This window comes from Fundulus heteroclitus, unplaced genomic scaffold (genome assembly GCF_011125445.2).
Source record: "Fundulus heteroclitus isolate FHET01 unplaced genomic scaffold, MU-UCD_Fhet_4.1 scaffold_103, whole genome shotgun sequence".
Lineage (NCBI taxonomy): Eukaryota > Metazoa > Chordata > Actinopteri > Cyprinodontiformes > Fundulidae > Fundulus > Fundulus heteroclitus.
Genome location: NW_023396499.1, coordinates 348,815 through 366,919, shown reverse-complemented (window position 1 = coordinate 366,919; position 18,105 = coordinate 348,815). Strand labels below are relative to the sequence as shown.

At 25.6% G+C, this 18,105-nt stretch overlaps 1 protein-coding gene across 1 annotated transcript in view; it reads right to left on the bottom strand.

The window, feature by feature from the left end:
* LOC118558141 overlaps nucleotides 1-18,105 on the bottom strand; it is a 122,992-nt gene that overhangs the window by 7,290 nt on the left and 97,597 nt on the right. Inside the window, exon 3 of the mRNA XM_036128610.1 lies at nucleotides 17,461-17,895. Within this exon, the coding sequence (XP_035984503.1) occupies nucleotides 17,461-17,895 (435 nt within the window). The remainder of the gene's footprint in view (nucleotides 1-17,460; nucleotides 17,896-18,105) is intronic.

The window sequence follows — 18,105 nt, the reverse complement described above, 5'->3', positions numbered from 1 at the left end:
CATTTGTTACTTCAAGGCTGGACTATTGTAATTCTTTACTATCAAGAAGTCCACAAAATGCAGTTCAAAGTCTTCAGCTGATCCAAAATGCTGCAGCAAGAGTTCTGATGAAAATCAACAAAAGGGATCATATTTCTCCAATTTTAGCTTCCCTTCATTGGCTTCCTGTTAAATCAAGAATAGAATTTAAAATTCTTCTTCTAATGTATAAAGCCCTTAATAATCAAGCTCCATCATATATCAGAGCTCTGATTACCCCGTATGTTCCTAACAGAGCACTTTGCTCTCAGACACAGAATAGGAGGCAGATCCTTTAGTTATCAGGCTCCTCTCCTGTGGAACCAACTCCCAGTTTTGGTCCGTGAGGCAGACACCCTGTCTACTTTTAAGACTAATCTTAAAACTTTCCTTTTTGACAAGGCTTATAACTAGAGTGGCTCATGTTACTCTGAGCTACCTTTGTAGTTTTGCTGCTGTGGGCTTAGGCTACTGGAGGATATCAGGATCTAATTTTCTCACTATATAGAGTTCTACTGTTCTTCAATTATGCATTATGTGTTGGCATTTGCGCTTTAACTTTCTGTTCTCTCTCTTTTCTCTTCATAGTAGGTACACCTGGTCTGGCGTTCTGTTAACTGTGACATCATCCAGAGAAGACGGCTCACCCGCTACTACCATCTAATGTAGAACAGATTACTGGATCAATGTGTGCTTCTGTGCTATTTTGTCTCTCTTGTGTCTCTGCTCTGTCTTCTGTAACCCCCAGTCGGTCGAGGCAGATGACCGTTCATACTGAGCCCGGTTCAGCCAGAGGTTGTCCTTCCCGTTAATGGGGAGTTTTTCTTCCCACTGTCGCTTCGTGCTTGCTCAGTATGAGGGATTGCAGCAAAGCCATGTACAATGCAGACGACTCTCCCTGTAGATGTTAAGTTTATATCTAAATGTTAAATTTAAATCTAAATGTTAAATCTATATCTAAATGTTAAATTTAAATCTAAATGTTAAATCTATATCTAAATGTTAAATTTAGATATAGATTTAACATTTAGATATAGATTTAACATTTACATTTAACATTTAGATATAGATTTAACATTTAGATATAGATTTAACATTTAGATTTAAATTTAACATTTAGATATAGATTTAACATTTACATTTAACATTTAGATATAGATTTAACATTAACATTTAACATTTAGATATAGATTTAACATTTAGATATAGATTTAACATTTAGATATAGATTTAACATTTACATTTAACATTTAACAATTCGATATAGATTTAACATTTAGATTTAACATTTAGATATAGATTTAACATTTATATTTAACATTTAACATTTTTATATAGATTTAACATTTAGATATAGATTTAGCATTTAGATATAGATTTAACATTTAACATTTAGATATAGATTTAACATTTAGATATAGATTTAACATTTACATTTAACATTTAACATTTAGATATAGATTTAACATATAGATTTAAATTTAACAATTAGATATTGATTTAACATTTACATTTAACATTTAGATATAGATTTAACATTTACATTTAACATTTAACATTTAGATATAGATTTAACATTTAGATATAAATTTAACAATTACATTTAACATTTACCATGTAGATATAGATTTAACATTTACATTTAAATTTAACATTTAAATATAGGTTTAACATTTACATTTAACATTTAACATTTAGATATAGATTTAACATTTACATTTAACATTTAACATTTAGATATAGATTTAACATTTAGATATAGATTTAACATTTAGATATAGATTTAACATTTAGATTTACATTTAACATTTAGATATAGATTTAACATTTATAGATTTAACATTTAGATATAGATTTAACATTTAGATTTAAATTTAACATTTAGATATAGATTTAGCATTTAGATATAGATTTAACATTTAGATTTAAATTTAACATTTAGATATAGATTTAACATTTACATTTAACATTTAACATTTAGATACAGATTTAACATTTACATTTAACATTTAACATTTAGATATAGATTTAACATTTAGATATAGATTTAACATTTAGATTTAAATTTAACATCTTGATATAGATTTAGCATTTAGATATAGATTTAACATTAACATTTAACATTTAGATATAGATTTAACATTTAGATATAGATTTAACATTTAGATTTAAATTTAACATTTAGATATAGATTTAACATTTAGATATTGATTTAACATTTAGATTTAAATTTAACATTTAGATATAGATTTAACATTTACATTTAACATTTACATTTAACATTTAGATATAGATTTAACATTTAGATATAGATTTAACATTTACATTTAACATTTAGATATAGATTTAATATTTAGATTTAAATTTAACATTTAGATATAGATTTAACATTTACATTTAACATTTAACATTTAGATATAGATTTAACATTTACATTTAACATTTAGATATAGATTTAACATTTAGATTTAAATTTAACATTTAGATATAGATTTAACATTTAGATATAGATTTAACATTTAGATTTAAATTTAACATTTAGATATAGATTTAACATTTACATTTAACATTTAGATATAGATTTAACATTTACATTTAACATTTAGATATAGATTTAACATTTAGATATAGATGTAACATTTAGATATAGATTTAACATTTAGATATAGATTTAACATTTACATTTAACATTTAGATACAGATTTAACATTTACATTTAACATTTAGATATAGATTTAACATTTACATTTAACATTTAGATATAGATTTAACATTTAGATATAGATTTAACATTTAGATATAGATTTAACATTTAGATTTACATTTAACATTTAGATATAGATTTAACATTTAGATATAGATTTAACATTTAGATTTAAATTTAACATTTAGATATAGATTTAGCATTTACATTTAACATTTAGATATAGATTTAACATTTATATTTAACATTTTGATATAGATTTGACATTTAGATATAGATTTAGCATTTAGATATAGATTTAACATTTAGATATAGATTTAACATTTACATTTAACATTTAGATACAGATTTAACATTTACATTTAACATTTAGATATAGATTTAACATTTACATTTAACATTTAGATATAGATTTAACATTTATATTTAACATTTAGATATAGATTTAACATTTATATTTAACATTTTGATATAGATTTGACATTTAGATATAGATTTAGCATTTAGATATAGATTTAACATTTAGATATAGATTTAACATTTACATTTAACATTTAGATACAGATTTAACATTTACATTTAACATTTAGATATAGATTTAACATTTAGATATAGATTTAACATTTAGACATAGATTGAATATTTAGATTTAGATTTAACATTTGGATATAGATTTAACATTTAGCTTTAAATTTAACACTTAGATATAGATTTAACATTTAGATTTAAATTTAACATTTAGATATAGATTTAACTTTTATATTTAACATTTAACATTTTGATATAGATTTAACATTTAGATTTAAATTTAACATTTACATTTAACATTTAGATATAGATTTAACATTTAGATTTAAATTTAACATTTAGATAAAGATTTAACATTTAGATATAGATTTAACATTTAGATATAGATTTAACATTTAGATATAGATTTAACATTTAGCTTTAAATTTAACATTTAGATATAGATTTAACATTTACATTTAACATTTAGATATAGATTTAACATTTATATTTAACATTTAACATTTTGATATAGATTTAACATTTAGATATAGATTTAACATTTACATTTAACATTTAGATATAGATTTAACATTTACATTTAACATTTAGATATAGATTTAACATTTACATTTAACATTTAACATTTAGATATATATTTAACATTTACATTTAACATTTAGATATAGATTTAACATTTACATTTAACATTTAGATAAAGATTTAACATTTACATTTAACATTTAGATATAGATTTAACATTTAGATATAGATTTAACATTTAGATATAGATTTAACATTTAGATTTAAATTTAACATTTAGATATAGATTTAACATTTAGATATAGATTTAACATTTAGCTTTAAATTTAACATTTAGATATAGATTTAACATTTACATTTAACATTTAGATATAGATTTAACATTTATATTTAACATTTAACATTTAGATATAGATTTAACATTTAGATTTAAATTTAACATTTAGATATAGATTTAACATTTAGATATAGATTTAACATTTAGCTTTAAATTTAACATTTAGATATAGATTTAACATTTACATTTAACAATTCGATATAGATTTAACATTTACATTTAACATTTAGATATAGATTTAACATTTACATTTAACATTTAGATATAGATTTAACATTTACATTTAACATTTAACATTTAGATATAGATTTAACATTTAGATATAAATTTAACAATTACATTTAACATTTACCATGTAGATATAGATTTAACATTTACATTTAAATTTAACATTTAAATATAGGTTTAACATTTACATTTAACATTTAACATTTAGATATAGATTTAACATTTACATTTAACATTTAACATTTAGATATAGATTTAACATTTAGATATAGATTTAACATTTAGATATAGATTTAACATTTAGATTTACATTTAACATTTAGATATAGATTTAACATTTATAGATTTAACATTTAGATATAGATTTAACATTTAGATTTAAATTTAACATTTAGATATAGATTTAGCATTTAGATATAGATTTAACATTTAGATTTAAATTTAACATTTAGATATAGATTTAACATTTACATTTAACATTTAACATTTAGATACAGATTTAACATTTACATTTAACATTTAACATTTAGATATAGATTTAACATTTAGATATAGATTTAACATTTAGATTTAAATTTAACATTTTGATATAGATTTAGCATTTAGATATAGATTTAACATTAACATTTAACATTTAGATATAGATTTAACATTAGATATAGATTTAACATTTAGATTTAAATTTAACATTTAGATATAGATTTAACATTTAGATATTGATTTAACATTTAGATTTAAATTTAACATTTAGATATAGATTTAACATTTACATTTAACATTTACATTTAACATTTAGATATAGATTTAACATTTAGATATAGATTTAACATTTACATTTAACATTTAGATATAGATTTAATATTTAGATTTAAATTTAACATTTAGATATAGATTTAACATTTACATTTAACATTTAACATTTAGATATAGATTTAACATTTACATTTAACATTTAGATATAGATTTAACATTTAGATTTAAATTTAACATTTAGATATAGATTTAACATTTAGATATAGATTTAACATTTAGATTTAAATTTAACATTTAGATATAGATTTAACATTTACATTTAACATTTAGATACAGATTTAACATTTACATTTAACATTTAGATATAGATTTAACATTTAGATATAGATTTAACATTTAGACATAGATTTAATATTTAGATTTAGATTTAACATTTGGATATAGATTTAACATTTAGCTTTAAATTTAACACTTAGATATAGATTTAACATTTAGATTTAAATTTAAAATTTAGATATAGATTTAACATTTATATTTAACATTTAACATTTTGATATAGATTTAACATTTAGATTTAAATTTAACATTTACATTTAACATTTAGATATAGATTTAACATTTAGATTTAAATTTAACATTTAGATAAAGATTTAACATTTAGATATAGATTTAACATTTAGATATAGATTTAACATTTAGATTTAAATTTAACATTTAGATATAGATTTAACATTTAGATATAGATTTAACATTTAGCTTTAAATTTAACATTTAGATATAGATTTAACATTTACATTTAACATTTAGATATAGATTTAACATTTATATTTAACATTTAACATTTTGATATAGATTTAACATTTACATTTAACATTTAGATATAGATTTAACATTTACATTTAACATTTAACATTTAGATATATATTTAACATTTACATTTAACATTTAGATATAGATTTAACATTTACATTTAACATTTAGATATAGATTTAACATTTAACATTTAGATATAGATTTAACATTTAGATTTAGATTTAACATTTAGATTTACATTTAACATTTAGATATAGATTTAACATTTAGATTTAAATTTAACATTTAGATATAGATTTAACATTTAGATATAGATTTAACATTTAGATTTAAATTTAACATTTAGATATAGATTTAACATTTAGATTTAAATTTAACATTTAGATATAGATTTAACATTTAGATATTGATTTAACATTTAGATTTAAATTTAACATTTAGATATAGATTTAACATTTACATTTAACATTTAGATATAGATTTAACATTTAGATATAGATTTAACATTTACATTTAACATTTAGATATAGATTTAATATTTAGATTTAAATTTAACATTTAGATATAGATTTAACATTTACATATAGATTTAACATTTACATTTAACATTTAACATTTAGATATAGATTTAACATTTAGATTTAAATTTAACATTTAGATATAGATTTAACATTTAGATATAGATTTAACATTTAGATTTAAATTTAACATTTAGATATAGATTTAACATTTACATTTAACATTTAACATTTAGATACAGATTTAACATTTACATTTAACATTTAACATTTAGGTATAGATTTAACATTTAGACATAGATTTAATATTTAGATTTAGATTTAACATTTGGATATAGATTTAACATTTAGCTTTAAATTTAACACTTAGATATAGATTTAACATTTAGATTTAAATTTAACATTTAGATATAGATTTAACATTTATATTTAACATTTAACATTTTGATATAGATTTAACATTTAGATTTAAATTTAACAGTTAGATATAGATTTAACATTTACATTTAACATTTAGATATAGATTTAACATTTAGATATAGATTTAACATTTACATTTAACATTTAGATATAGATTTAACATTTAGATTTAAATTTAACATTTAGATATAGATTTAACATTTAGATATAGATTTAACATTTAGATTTAAATTTAACATTTAGATATAGATTTAACATTTATAGATTTAACATTTAGATATAGATTTAACATTTAGATTTAAATTTAACATTTAGATATAGATTTAGCATTTAGATATAGATTTAACATTTAGATTTAAATTTAACATTTAGATATAGATTTAACATTTACATTTAACATTTAACATTTAGATACAGATTTAACATTTACATTTAACATTTAACATTTAGATATAGATTTAACATTTAGATATAGATTTAACATTTAGATTTAAATTTAACATTTTGATATAGATTTAGCATTTAGATATAGATTTAACATTAACATTTAACATTTAGATATAGATTTAACATTTAGATATAGATTTAACATTTAGATATTGATTTAACATTTAGATTTAAATTTAACATTTAGATATAGATTTAACATTTACATTTAACATTTACATTTAACATTTAGATATAGATTTAACATTTAGATATAGATTTAACATTTACATTTAACATTTAGATATAGATTTAACATTTATATTTAACATTTAACATTTTGATATAGATTTAACATTTAGATATAGATTTAACATTTACATTTAACATTTAGATATAGATTTAACATTTACATTTAACATTTAACATTTAGATATATATTTAACATTTACATTTAACATTTAGATATAGATTTAACATTTACATTTAACATTTAACATTTAGATATAGATTTAACATTTAACATTTAGATATAGATTTAACATTTAGATTTAGATTTAACATTTAGATTTACATTTAACATTTAGATATAGATTTAACATTTAGATTTAAATTTAACATTTAGATATAGATTTAACATTTAGATATAGATTTAACATTTAGATTTAAATTTAACATTTAGATATAGATTTAACATTTAGATTTAAATTTAACATTTAGATATAGATTTAACATTTAGATATTGATTTAACATTTAGATTTAAATTTAACATTTAGATATAGATTTAACATTTACATTTAACATTTAGATATAGATTTAACATTTAGATATAGATTTAACATTTACATTTAACATTTAGATATAGATTTAATATTTAGATTTAAATTTAACATTTAGATATAGATTTAACATTTACATATAGATTTAACATTTACATTTAACATTTAACATTTAGATATAGATTTAACATTTAGATTTAAATTTAACATTTAGATATAGATTTAACATTTAGATATAGATTTAACATTTAGATTTAAATTTAACATTTAGATATAGATTTAACATTTACATTTAACATTTAACATTTAGATACAGATTTAACATTTACATTTAACATTTAACATTTAGATATAGATTTAACATTTAGACATAGATTTAATATTTAGATTTAGATTTAACATTTGGATATAGATTTAACATTTAGCTTTAAATTTAACACTTAGATATAGATTTAACATTTAGATTTAAATTTAACATTTAGATATAGATTTAACATTTAGATATAGATTTAACATTTAGATTTAAATTTAACATTTAGATATAGATTTAACATTTAGATATAGATTTAACATTTAGATATAGATTTAACATTTAGATTTACATTTAACATTTAGATATAGATTTAACATTTATATATAGATTTAACATTTAGATTTAAATTTAACATTTAGATGTAGATTTAGCATTTAGATATAGATTTAACATTTAGATTTAAATTTAACATTTAGATATAGATTTAACATTTAGATATAGATTTAACATTTAGATTTAAATTTAACATTTAGATATAGATTTAACATTTAGATATAGATTTAACATTTAGATATAGATTTAACATTTAGATTTACATTTAACATTTAGATATAGATTTAACATTTATATATAGATTTAACATTTAGATTTAAATTTAACATTTAGATGTAGATTTAGCATTTAGATATAGATTTAACATTTACATTTAACATTTAGATTTAAATTTAACATTTAGATATAGATTTAACATTTACATTTAACATTTAGATATAGATTTAACATTTAGATTTAAATTTAACATTTAGATATAGATTTAACATTTAGATATAGATTTAACATTTAGATTTAAATTTAACATTTAGATATAGATTTAACATTTAGATATAGATTTAACATTTAGATATAGATTTAACATTTAGATTTACATTTAACATTTAGATATAGATTTAACATTTAGATATAGATTTAACATTTAGATTTAAATTTAACATTTAGATATAGATTTAGCATTTAGATATAGATTTAACATTTACATTTAACATTTAGATTTAAATTTAACATTTAGATATAGATTTAACATTTACATTTAACATTTAGATATAGATTTAACATTTATATTTAACATTTTGATATAGATTTGACATTTAGATATAGATTTAGCATTTAGATATAGATTTAACATTTAGATATAGATTTAACATTTACATTTAACATTTAGATACAGATTTAACATTTACATTTAACATTTAGATATAGATTTAACATTTAGATATAGATTTAACATTTAGACATAGATTGAATATTTAGATTTAGATTTAACATTTGGATATAGATTTAACATTTAGCTTTAAATTTAACACTTAGATATAGATTTAACATTTAGATTTAAATTTAACATTTAGATATAGATTTAACTTTTATATTTAACATTTAACATTTTGATATAGATTTAACATTTAGATTTAAATTTAACATTTACATTTAACATTTAGATATAGATTTAACATTTAGATTTAAATTTAACATTTAGATAAAGATTTAACATTTAGATATAGATTTAACATTTAGATATAGATTTAACATTTAGATATAGATTTAACATTTAGCTTTAAATTTAACATTTAGATATAGATTTAACATTTACATTTAACATTTAGATATAGATGTAACATTTATATTTAACATTTAACATTTTGATATAGATTTAACATTTAGATATAGATTTAACATTTACATTTAACATTTAGATATAGATTTAACATTTACATTTAACATTTAGATATAGATTTAACATTTACATTTAACATTTAACATTTAGATATATATTTAACATTTACATTTAACATTTAGATATAGATTTAACATTTACATTTAACATTTAGATAAAGATTTAACATTTACATTTAACATTTAGATATAGATTTAACATTTAGATATAGATTTAACATTTAGATATAGATTTAACATTTAGATTTAAATTTAACATTTAGATATAGATTTAACATTTAGATATAGATTTAACATTTAGCTTTAAATTTAACATTTAGATACAGATTTAACATTTACATTTAGCATTTAGATATAGATTTAACATTTAGATTTAAATTTAACATTTAGATATAGATTTAACATTTACATTTAACATTTAACATTTAGATACAGATTTAACATTTACATTTAACATTTAACATTTAGATATAGATTTAACATTTAGATATAGATTTAACATTTAGACATAGATTTAATATTTAGATTTAGATTTAACATTTGGATATAGATTTAACATTTAGCTTTAAATTTAACACTTAGATATAGATTTAACATTTAGATTTAAATTTAACATTTAGATATAGATTTAACATTTATATTTAACATTTAACATTTTGATATAGATTTAACATTTAGATTTAAATTTAACAGTTAGATATAGATTTAACATTTACATTTAACATTTAGATATAGATTTAACATTTAGATATAGATTTAACATTTACATTTAACATTTAGATATAGATTTAACATTTAGATTTAAATTTAACATTTAGATATAGATTTAACATTTAGATATAGATTTAACATTTAGATTTAATTTTAACATTTAGATATAGATTTAACATTTAGATATAGATTTAACATTTAGATTTAAATTTAACATTTAGATATAGATTTAACATTTAGATATAGATTTAACATTTAGATTTACATTTAACATTTAGATATAGATTTAACATTTATATATAGATTTAACATTTAGATTTAAATTTAACATTTAGATGTAGATTTAGCATTTAGATATAGATTTAACATTTACATTTAACATTTAGATTTAAATTTAACATTTAGATATAGATTTAACATTTACATTTAACATTTAGATATAGATTTAACATTTAGATTTAAATTTAACATTTAGATATAGATTTAACATTTAGATATAGATTTAACATTTAGATTTAAATTTAACATTTAGATATAGATTTAACATTTAGATATAGATTTAACATTTAGATATAGATTTAACATTTAGATTTACATTTAACATTTAGATATAGATTTAACATTTAGATATAGATTTAACATTTAGATTTAAATTTAACATTTAGATATAGATTTAGCATTTAGATATAGATTTAACATTTACATTTAACATTTAGATTTAAATTTAACATTTAGATATAGATTTAACATTTACATTTAACATTTAGATATAGATTTAACATTTATATTTAACATTTTGATATAGATTTGACATTTAGATATAGATTTAGCATTTAGATATAGATTTAACATTAACATTTAACATTTCGATATAGATTTAACATTTAGATATAGATTAAACATTTACATTTAACATTTAGATATAGATTTAACATTTAGATTTAAATTTAACATTTAGATATAGATTTAACATTTAGATATAGATTTAACATTTAGATTTAAATTTAACATTTAGATATAGATTTAACATTTACATTTAAATTTAACATTTAGATATAGATTTAACATTTAGATTTAAATTTAACATTTAGATATAGATTTAACATTTAGATATAGATTTAACATTTACATTTAACATTTAACATTTAGATATAGATTTAACATTTAGATTTAACATTTAACTATTTATTTTACTTTATAAACATATTGTTGACAATTGCATATAAGATCTTGTTTATTGTGAATTTCTGTCTTAAATGTGAGAACAGGGAGTTAAATGTGAGAAAAGTGAGCTAAATAATCAAAATATATCAGCTATAGAATTTTATCTGAAATTGTACATTCGGCACCCCATAGTGCTTACCTGACTCCGCCAGATAGATTTGCTCTGCATATCCATCTGGAAACCTTCCGTTGAAGTAATTTTGGGAAGGGGCGAAAATACTGGTTAGCTGATTGGCCTATGTTGGTGATAGACGGGCCAAATAAACCAATCAGATTCGTCGTCGCTCTGTTACGAGCGACGACGAAAACACAACCACAGGCCAAGCTACTCTTGCTGCTGCAGGTAAAGGCTCGTTAGCTCAGCAAAGAAATACTCTGTAATTCCGATAAAACTTGCTCGATAGCCGTGCTAACGCTAGTTTCATCGGCTGAAGCCGCCATGTTCTTTAGACTGAACTGTCGCGCTTCTCGTTGCGTCACACCTCAACCCGCCTCAAAGCCAAAGCTGATTGGACGTTCGTTTGGTGAACGGCTCCAAATTTTCTTTAACGGAGGGTAGCCAGACTGATCTGCGAGTGAAACCTTGAAAGCTCGCGATATCAGGATGGTCTCACGAGGCTACCATAGTGCAGCCCCTAAATGAATAATTGTGCACCTTAATCCTAATATAATTACACAATAAAAAGGAATGGTTGTTCAACTCAAAATGTTAATTGTACTGTTATTGGTCTACATACATTAGATCCTTAGTAACATTAAAATCAAACAATAAACCAAAAGATATATGTAGGTGTTTATTTAAATCTTTAAGATAATTTACAAGAGGCAGCTTTAATACAACAGTAGAATAAAATCCTGAAATCATGGCTTTTAGTTTCAGTGTGCCACCCAAACAGTTTCAGTGGCCCCATCTGGCCCCCCATTAAACATTTCTGGAGGCACCACTGGGGAAAACACCTGACAGAAGGAACGTGTTTATTATCTGAATCAAATCAGACGTTATGATGTTAAGAAAGAACATGGAGGCAGCAGGAGGAGGAACTCAGCTGATGAACTATTTCCTATAAACATTTGTGGTTTATTTGGTTGGATTGGGACATTTTGTCAAGATCAGAAAGAACTTCATTTTAATTCGAGCGATGCAGTCATACGTGGATCTACTGGGTGGCACAGGGTGCCAGCTGCTGCCCTAAAGGAAAGCCTTGCCACCCCAGCTGGCACCCCGGCTGGCAGCTATGAATGCAAGCCACAGTTAGGGCATACTGCTCGCTACAAGAGTGGACCTCTTTTGTCCCACGACTTTGAACGCAGCACGATGTAACCCAACACCGGCTCCAGGCAGATCTGAGAAGAGGGAGGCGACATTGGAGCCTGTGTTTTATGGGCATGCCCTGCGAGATGTGCGATCCCTGCATCTGGAGCGCACAATAACTGGATATTGCGGAGGTTTGGTAAACATCAATGAGGTCAGACTGTCCTTGGCGAAAGGTAAAGGGAGTAAAGGCCAGAACATGACAGGGAGATGACATTCCCAAAGAGATGTCAACTATTAAGATAAAGTTATCTGTTTTGCAACGTTTGAGGAACTTTTCCCGAGGTGGCGTAGGGCCCTCGGCGGAAGCTGGCCACTTTGTGCCGGGGCACACAGACACGGAGAAGGACAGAGGGTGAGTGTAAATGTTTTTTTTACACTTCTCTCTCTTTTTCTCTGCTTGTTAATGACAAAACTGCCGCCTGTGAGGTTTGATTTGGGAAGAGTGTTTTTTGATTGTTTGACAATTGGGAGAGGTGGTTCTTCTGTTTTGCCTTCTGTCATGATTTCCCACGTGAGGAAAGGGTTGTCTTAAACATATAAAAAGATGCGGAATGGTATAGAATTCCAACACAATTGACGACACGCGACAACCTTAAAAGGAAGTGATTTGTTTAGTCCCAGCCGCTTGAATCGGATGCCCCGTTAAAGCTCTAGTGTGACGCCGAATATTGAATGGATCTGACCTTTGTGGTCTAGCTGAAGTTCGTCTAATATATATAATTTTTTAGAATCAAAAAAATGGTTGATTTTAGAAACGTCCAGCTGGTCGGAGTCTTTTAGGGCGTGGCCCTGTTAATGTAAGCGCTTGAAGAAGAGAAATAAGGCATTTCTTGGATCTTCCTGTGGGAATCCAATGAAATATATGACCTTAAAGAGTTAACTGCAGTCTGGTTTTGCTCAGGTTTAGGTAACGAGGTGAAAAAGCCTCCGATCAAATTTAAATAGAAGGCCTTGTTCTGGAGCACGTGAAATATAAACGTTTATTTTAATTTTTTTAATTTTTTTGCTACGGGTCCAATAAATATGATTTAAATTGTATGTGCGCACAGTAAAAATCCAGGAATATTGGCCATCTGGACCATTAGAAATAACCCATTAAGTTCCCTGGAGAGTGAGAAAGTGTAAAGTGAGAAAGTGAGATGAGAGGAATGATTCAGAAATGAGTGATTGAGAGAAAGAGTGATTGAGATGTGTTGTGTGACCGACATCTACTTGTGAGTTTGAATGATGAGAGCTCTGTTGTTTGACTAAAACGCATGTATGAAACTGAGTTTTGTTTGTTGTTGCTTTATTTTTCTCTTCAAAGTCCCGTTATCAGAAGTAAAGGTAAAAGTTTGTCTAATTTGATGAGGTAAAAAGTGCATGGAAACTTTTATTTTTTGTAAGGAAATCTTGGTGGACCAAGGTGTGTATACTTAGTGAAGCTGCTGTGTTGAAAGGGTGTGGGTGCAGATACTTAAACTTTGTGGTTGAAGGTTGGACAATAACGTGTGTTTGGCCGGTGCGAAAACTTTCAGCGGTAGGATCTGTGAGCTTGCCTGCTTTTTTTGCCTGTCACTGAGGAAAAAGCAAGCACCCTGGGTTATTTTTAGACTGTCAATGTCTCTTGCCAAAACATACACAGCTCTCCCCTGCCCAAGGAGGAATCAAACACACACAGCTCACAGAGGAAAGCACACGAATCTCTGAAAGGAAATAGTCTGTAGGAGCATCGTTGATTCTGTGAGACAAGTCAACCCCGTGGTGCCCCCTAATTTTGGTTTTCTAAATTTGGCTTAACTAATAAAGAGCAAAATGGCAAACATTCCTATCGTTATTATTGGGTTAAAATACCCTGAATATGCTTCAAAAATTCCAAAGATCTCTAAAAAGTGGAACAAAAGAACACAGAAGTTTAACTCGCCCTGGCCTGAAACAGGCTGTTTTGACACGCCTCTTTGTGAGTAAATGGAAGTCAGAATCATGGATTACAAGGCAAATAATAATACTAAAAAGAGAAAGGAAAAACGTGAGCTTGAGTTAAACATTCTAAACTTTTTTAAGGAGAGTGCATTAAAACAGAAACTTATGGAAATGAAACAGCAGTCTGCAAATGGTAAGGCAGAAAATTTATAAGCTGCGTTACTTTATCCATCTCTATCTGGGACATTTAACATTTTGGGAGATTTCCAGTACAAGACCAATGATCGTAGATGCAATAAATAAAGGAGATAGAACTGAAGGGGCTGGAAGCGAAAACGGTTCCACAGAACATAGAGATTATGACAAAGGCCTCGCGTATTAGTGTTACCAATGCAGGAGGGTCGCCTCACCAAAATGTACCTGCAACACAACAAAATGATCACGCCTTAGTAAATATATATTCGGCTATGCATAAGTCAGGATCTCCAGCTGCTTCAGTTGCAATACATCAGAATAATGCAGGCTCAATGAACTCAGATTCCTCTGTAAACGCAGGAAATCTATCACCTAAGCATTGCAGTACCACAAAGAAAACATCTGGGGATCCGAGAAGGTCGTTGACTCTGAAGCCTATGGGTGGAGTGGATTGTTATGCAGACTACGCGGTGATGCAAAAGGGTGATTCATTTTGGGTAAACCTAGATCACGAAGGGTTAGATTTGCAAAGTGTAATTGATTGCACCATAATTGAAGACTTAGAAAAGGACATCGACAAGCAAGCCATAAGACAAAATATTGTACCAGAAAATGCCAGCGAACTCTTAGTGGCAAATCCACTTATAGCAGAACAAGAGGCACTAAAAGGCCCTAGAGGAGGAACACGAGCCACTACTGGCAGGAGAAGTGATTTTGATTTGAGATACAGACCCAACATACATTCACCTGACAGCTACACAGATAACAAACAGTTACCTATACTTGTTAAAGGGAACATTGCTCATTATGTCCCATGGACTTCTCAAGACTTGGTCGGCCTGGTTGGCAGATTGCCAGAAATACACGAGGGTGCCAGCAAGTGGATAAAGGTGTTTGAAGAAGAATCTGTGGGGAAATTGTTAGCTCATGGTGATATAAAGGTGTTTTTTGCACAGTGCCTGGGAACACCTGGTATGGAAAACGTCTTAAAGGAACGTTTTGCGTGGATGCTCCAACAGAGAGCGGAAGGAATCGGATTCAATTTATTTTGCACAGCACTGGGAGAATCGCTGCAAAAAGAGTACCCGACTAAGATTGATCCAAAGGCATTAAAAGGAGATCCAATCGATAACACAGAAAATCCAGCATCTTATATTGCAAAGCAGCTAAAAAGATGGAAACAGAAGAGGAAGTTGATAAGAGCCCTGTGCTGACAACTCTGTTCCGGAACTCCATCACTGAAGCAATGCCTGGTCCAGTGAGAAGCAGGCTCGAGGATGTGGTGGCTCTGACGTCAATGCCTCACGGAGAGTTCCGTGATTTTCAAATGTTTCAAATGTTTAATGGACTGATTAAATGAGAGTGACACTTGATGGACCAGATGGATAGGCCCGTTGCTGGATCAGTAACTGGTTCAGAAAATCACTTCGAGTCAGAGGGTAAAAAGATGGATGTGGGGTCATGGTATGAACCAGTATTATTAAAGATGATCTGGTTTGACCTTTTGGGGTTGAGGCTGGGCTGGAAAATTGACTCCCAAACCTACAGCCAGTTTTAGAAATAATTTTCTTCAAGCAGTAGCACAGGAGGAAGTCTGCATCTAATAAAAAGACAATGATATTTATGTGCTCTGTGCAGCTAGCCTGTAAAGGTGTTAAAGATGAAGAACAAATGACACGGCCCCTTTCCTCACCTGACCTGGACCCAATTGGGAACTTGTGGGCAGTTCTTAAACTGGAGGTTTTACAGTGAAGGAGACAGTCTATGGACTGGACAGCCTGTCACTGTTATTGAAAAAAAGGTAGACTATGTTGGTCACTGAGTATTTTGAGTTTTTAGTTATTATAAAACATAGTTGCATAATAATTCTGCACAATAATAGCTGTACATCTTTTGTTCATATATAACTATGCTCCAAAAAAATAAAACTTTCCTTTTACCTTCTTAAACAGTCCTCTTTGAGGTTCATTAAAATTTTCAATAAACTAAAACCTCTGTAGTTGTCGATGAATAAAAATAATTCTCAATAATATTACTTGCCTAATAATTCTGTAAATATTGTATAGATTAGTTTTAGAACCTGACCTGAGACAGAGATCCTGCTGGATGGAGACTCTCCATGACTGCCGATCCTACACTTGTAGAGGTCTTCATCCGAGCTGGTCACATGGTGGAGGGTCATATGACCTGCAGGCTCAGTCCTGATGGGGGAGCCATCTTTAGAGTAAGCAGCTAGGAGGTTGGAGGGAGCGGTCGTACCAGTGACAGTGAGCTGGATGCTGCTGCTGGCTGCTCCCTCTCTGGACTCACACCAGTACTTTCCACTTTCTATTTTAAAAACATACGTGATAGAGCAAACAGAACCTTCTACTTTTCCCCATCCATCTCCACATGTAGACTTTCTGTAGGTTGTCTCTCTTCTCACGGTCCACCCAGCAGAACTGTTGTCCTCCTCACAGCTCAGAGACACAGATTCTCCTTGGAAGAACTCATATCTGCTAGGATTGATGGTCAGATGGGCTGCAAAGAAAATAGACGGAAATAAAATATGGATACTTTTTGATTTTATGAGTTCTGTGGACAATTGGGACCTGATCTTTAAAACTTTTGCTTCTGTTAAAACATATACAAACTAATTGGTGTGTACAAAGCTGGTCGTCATAGCAGGTACAAAGCCATTTCTTTGTCTAAAATGAGTGGACTAGTGGGTGCAAACTTTTTGCATGTATT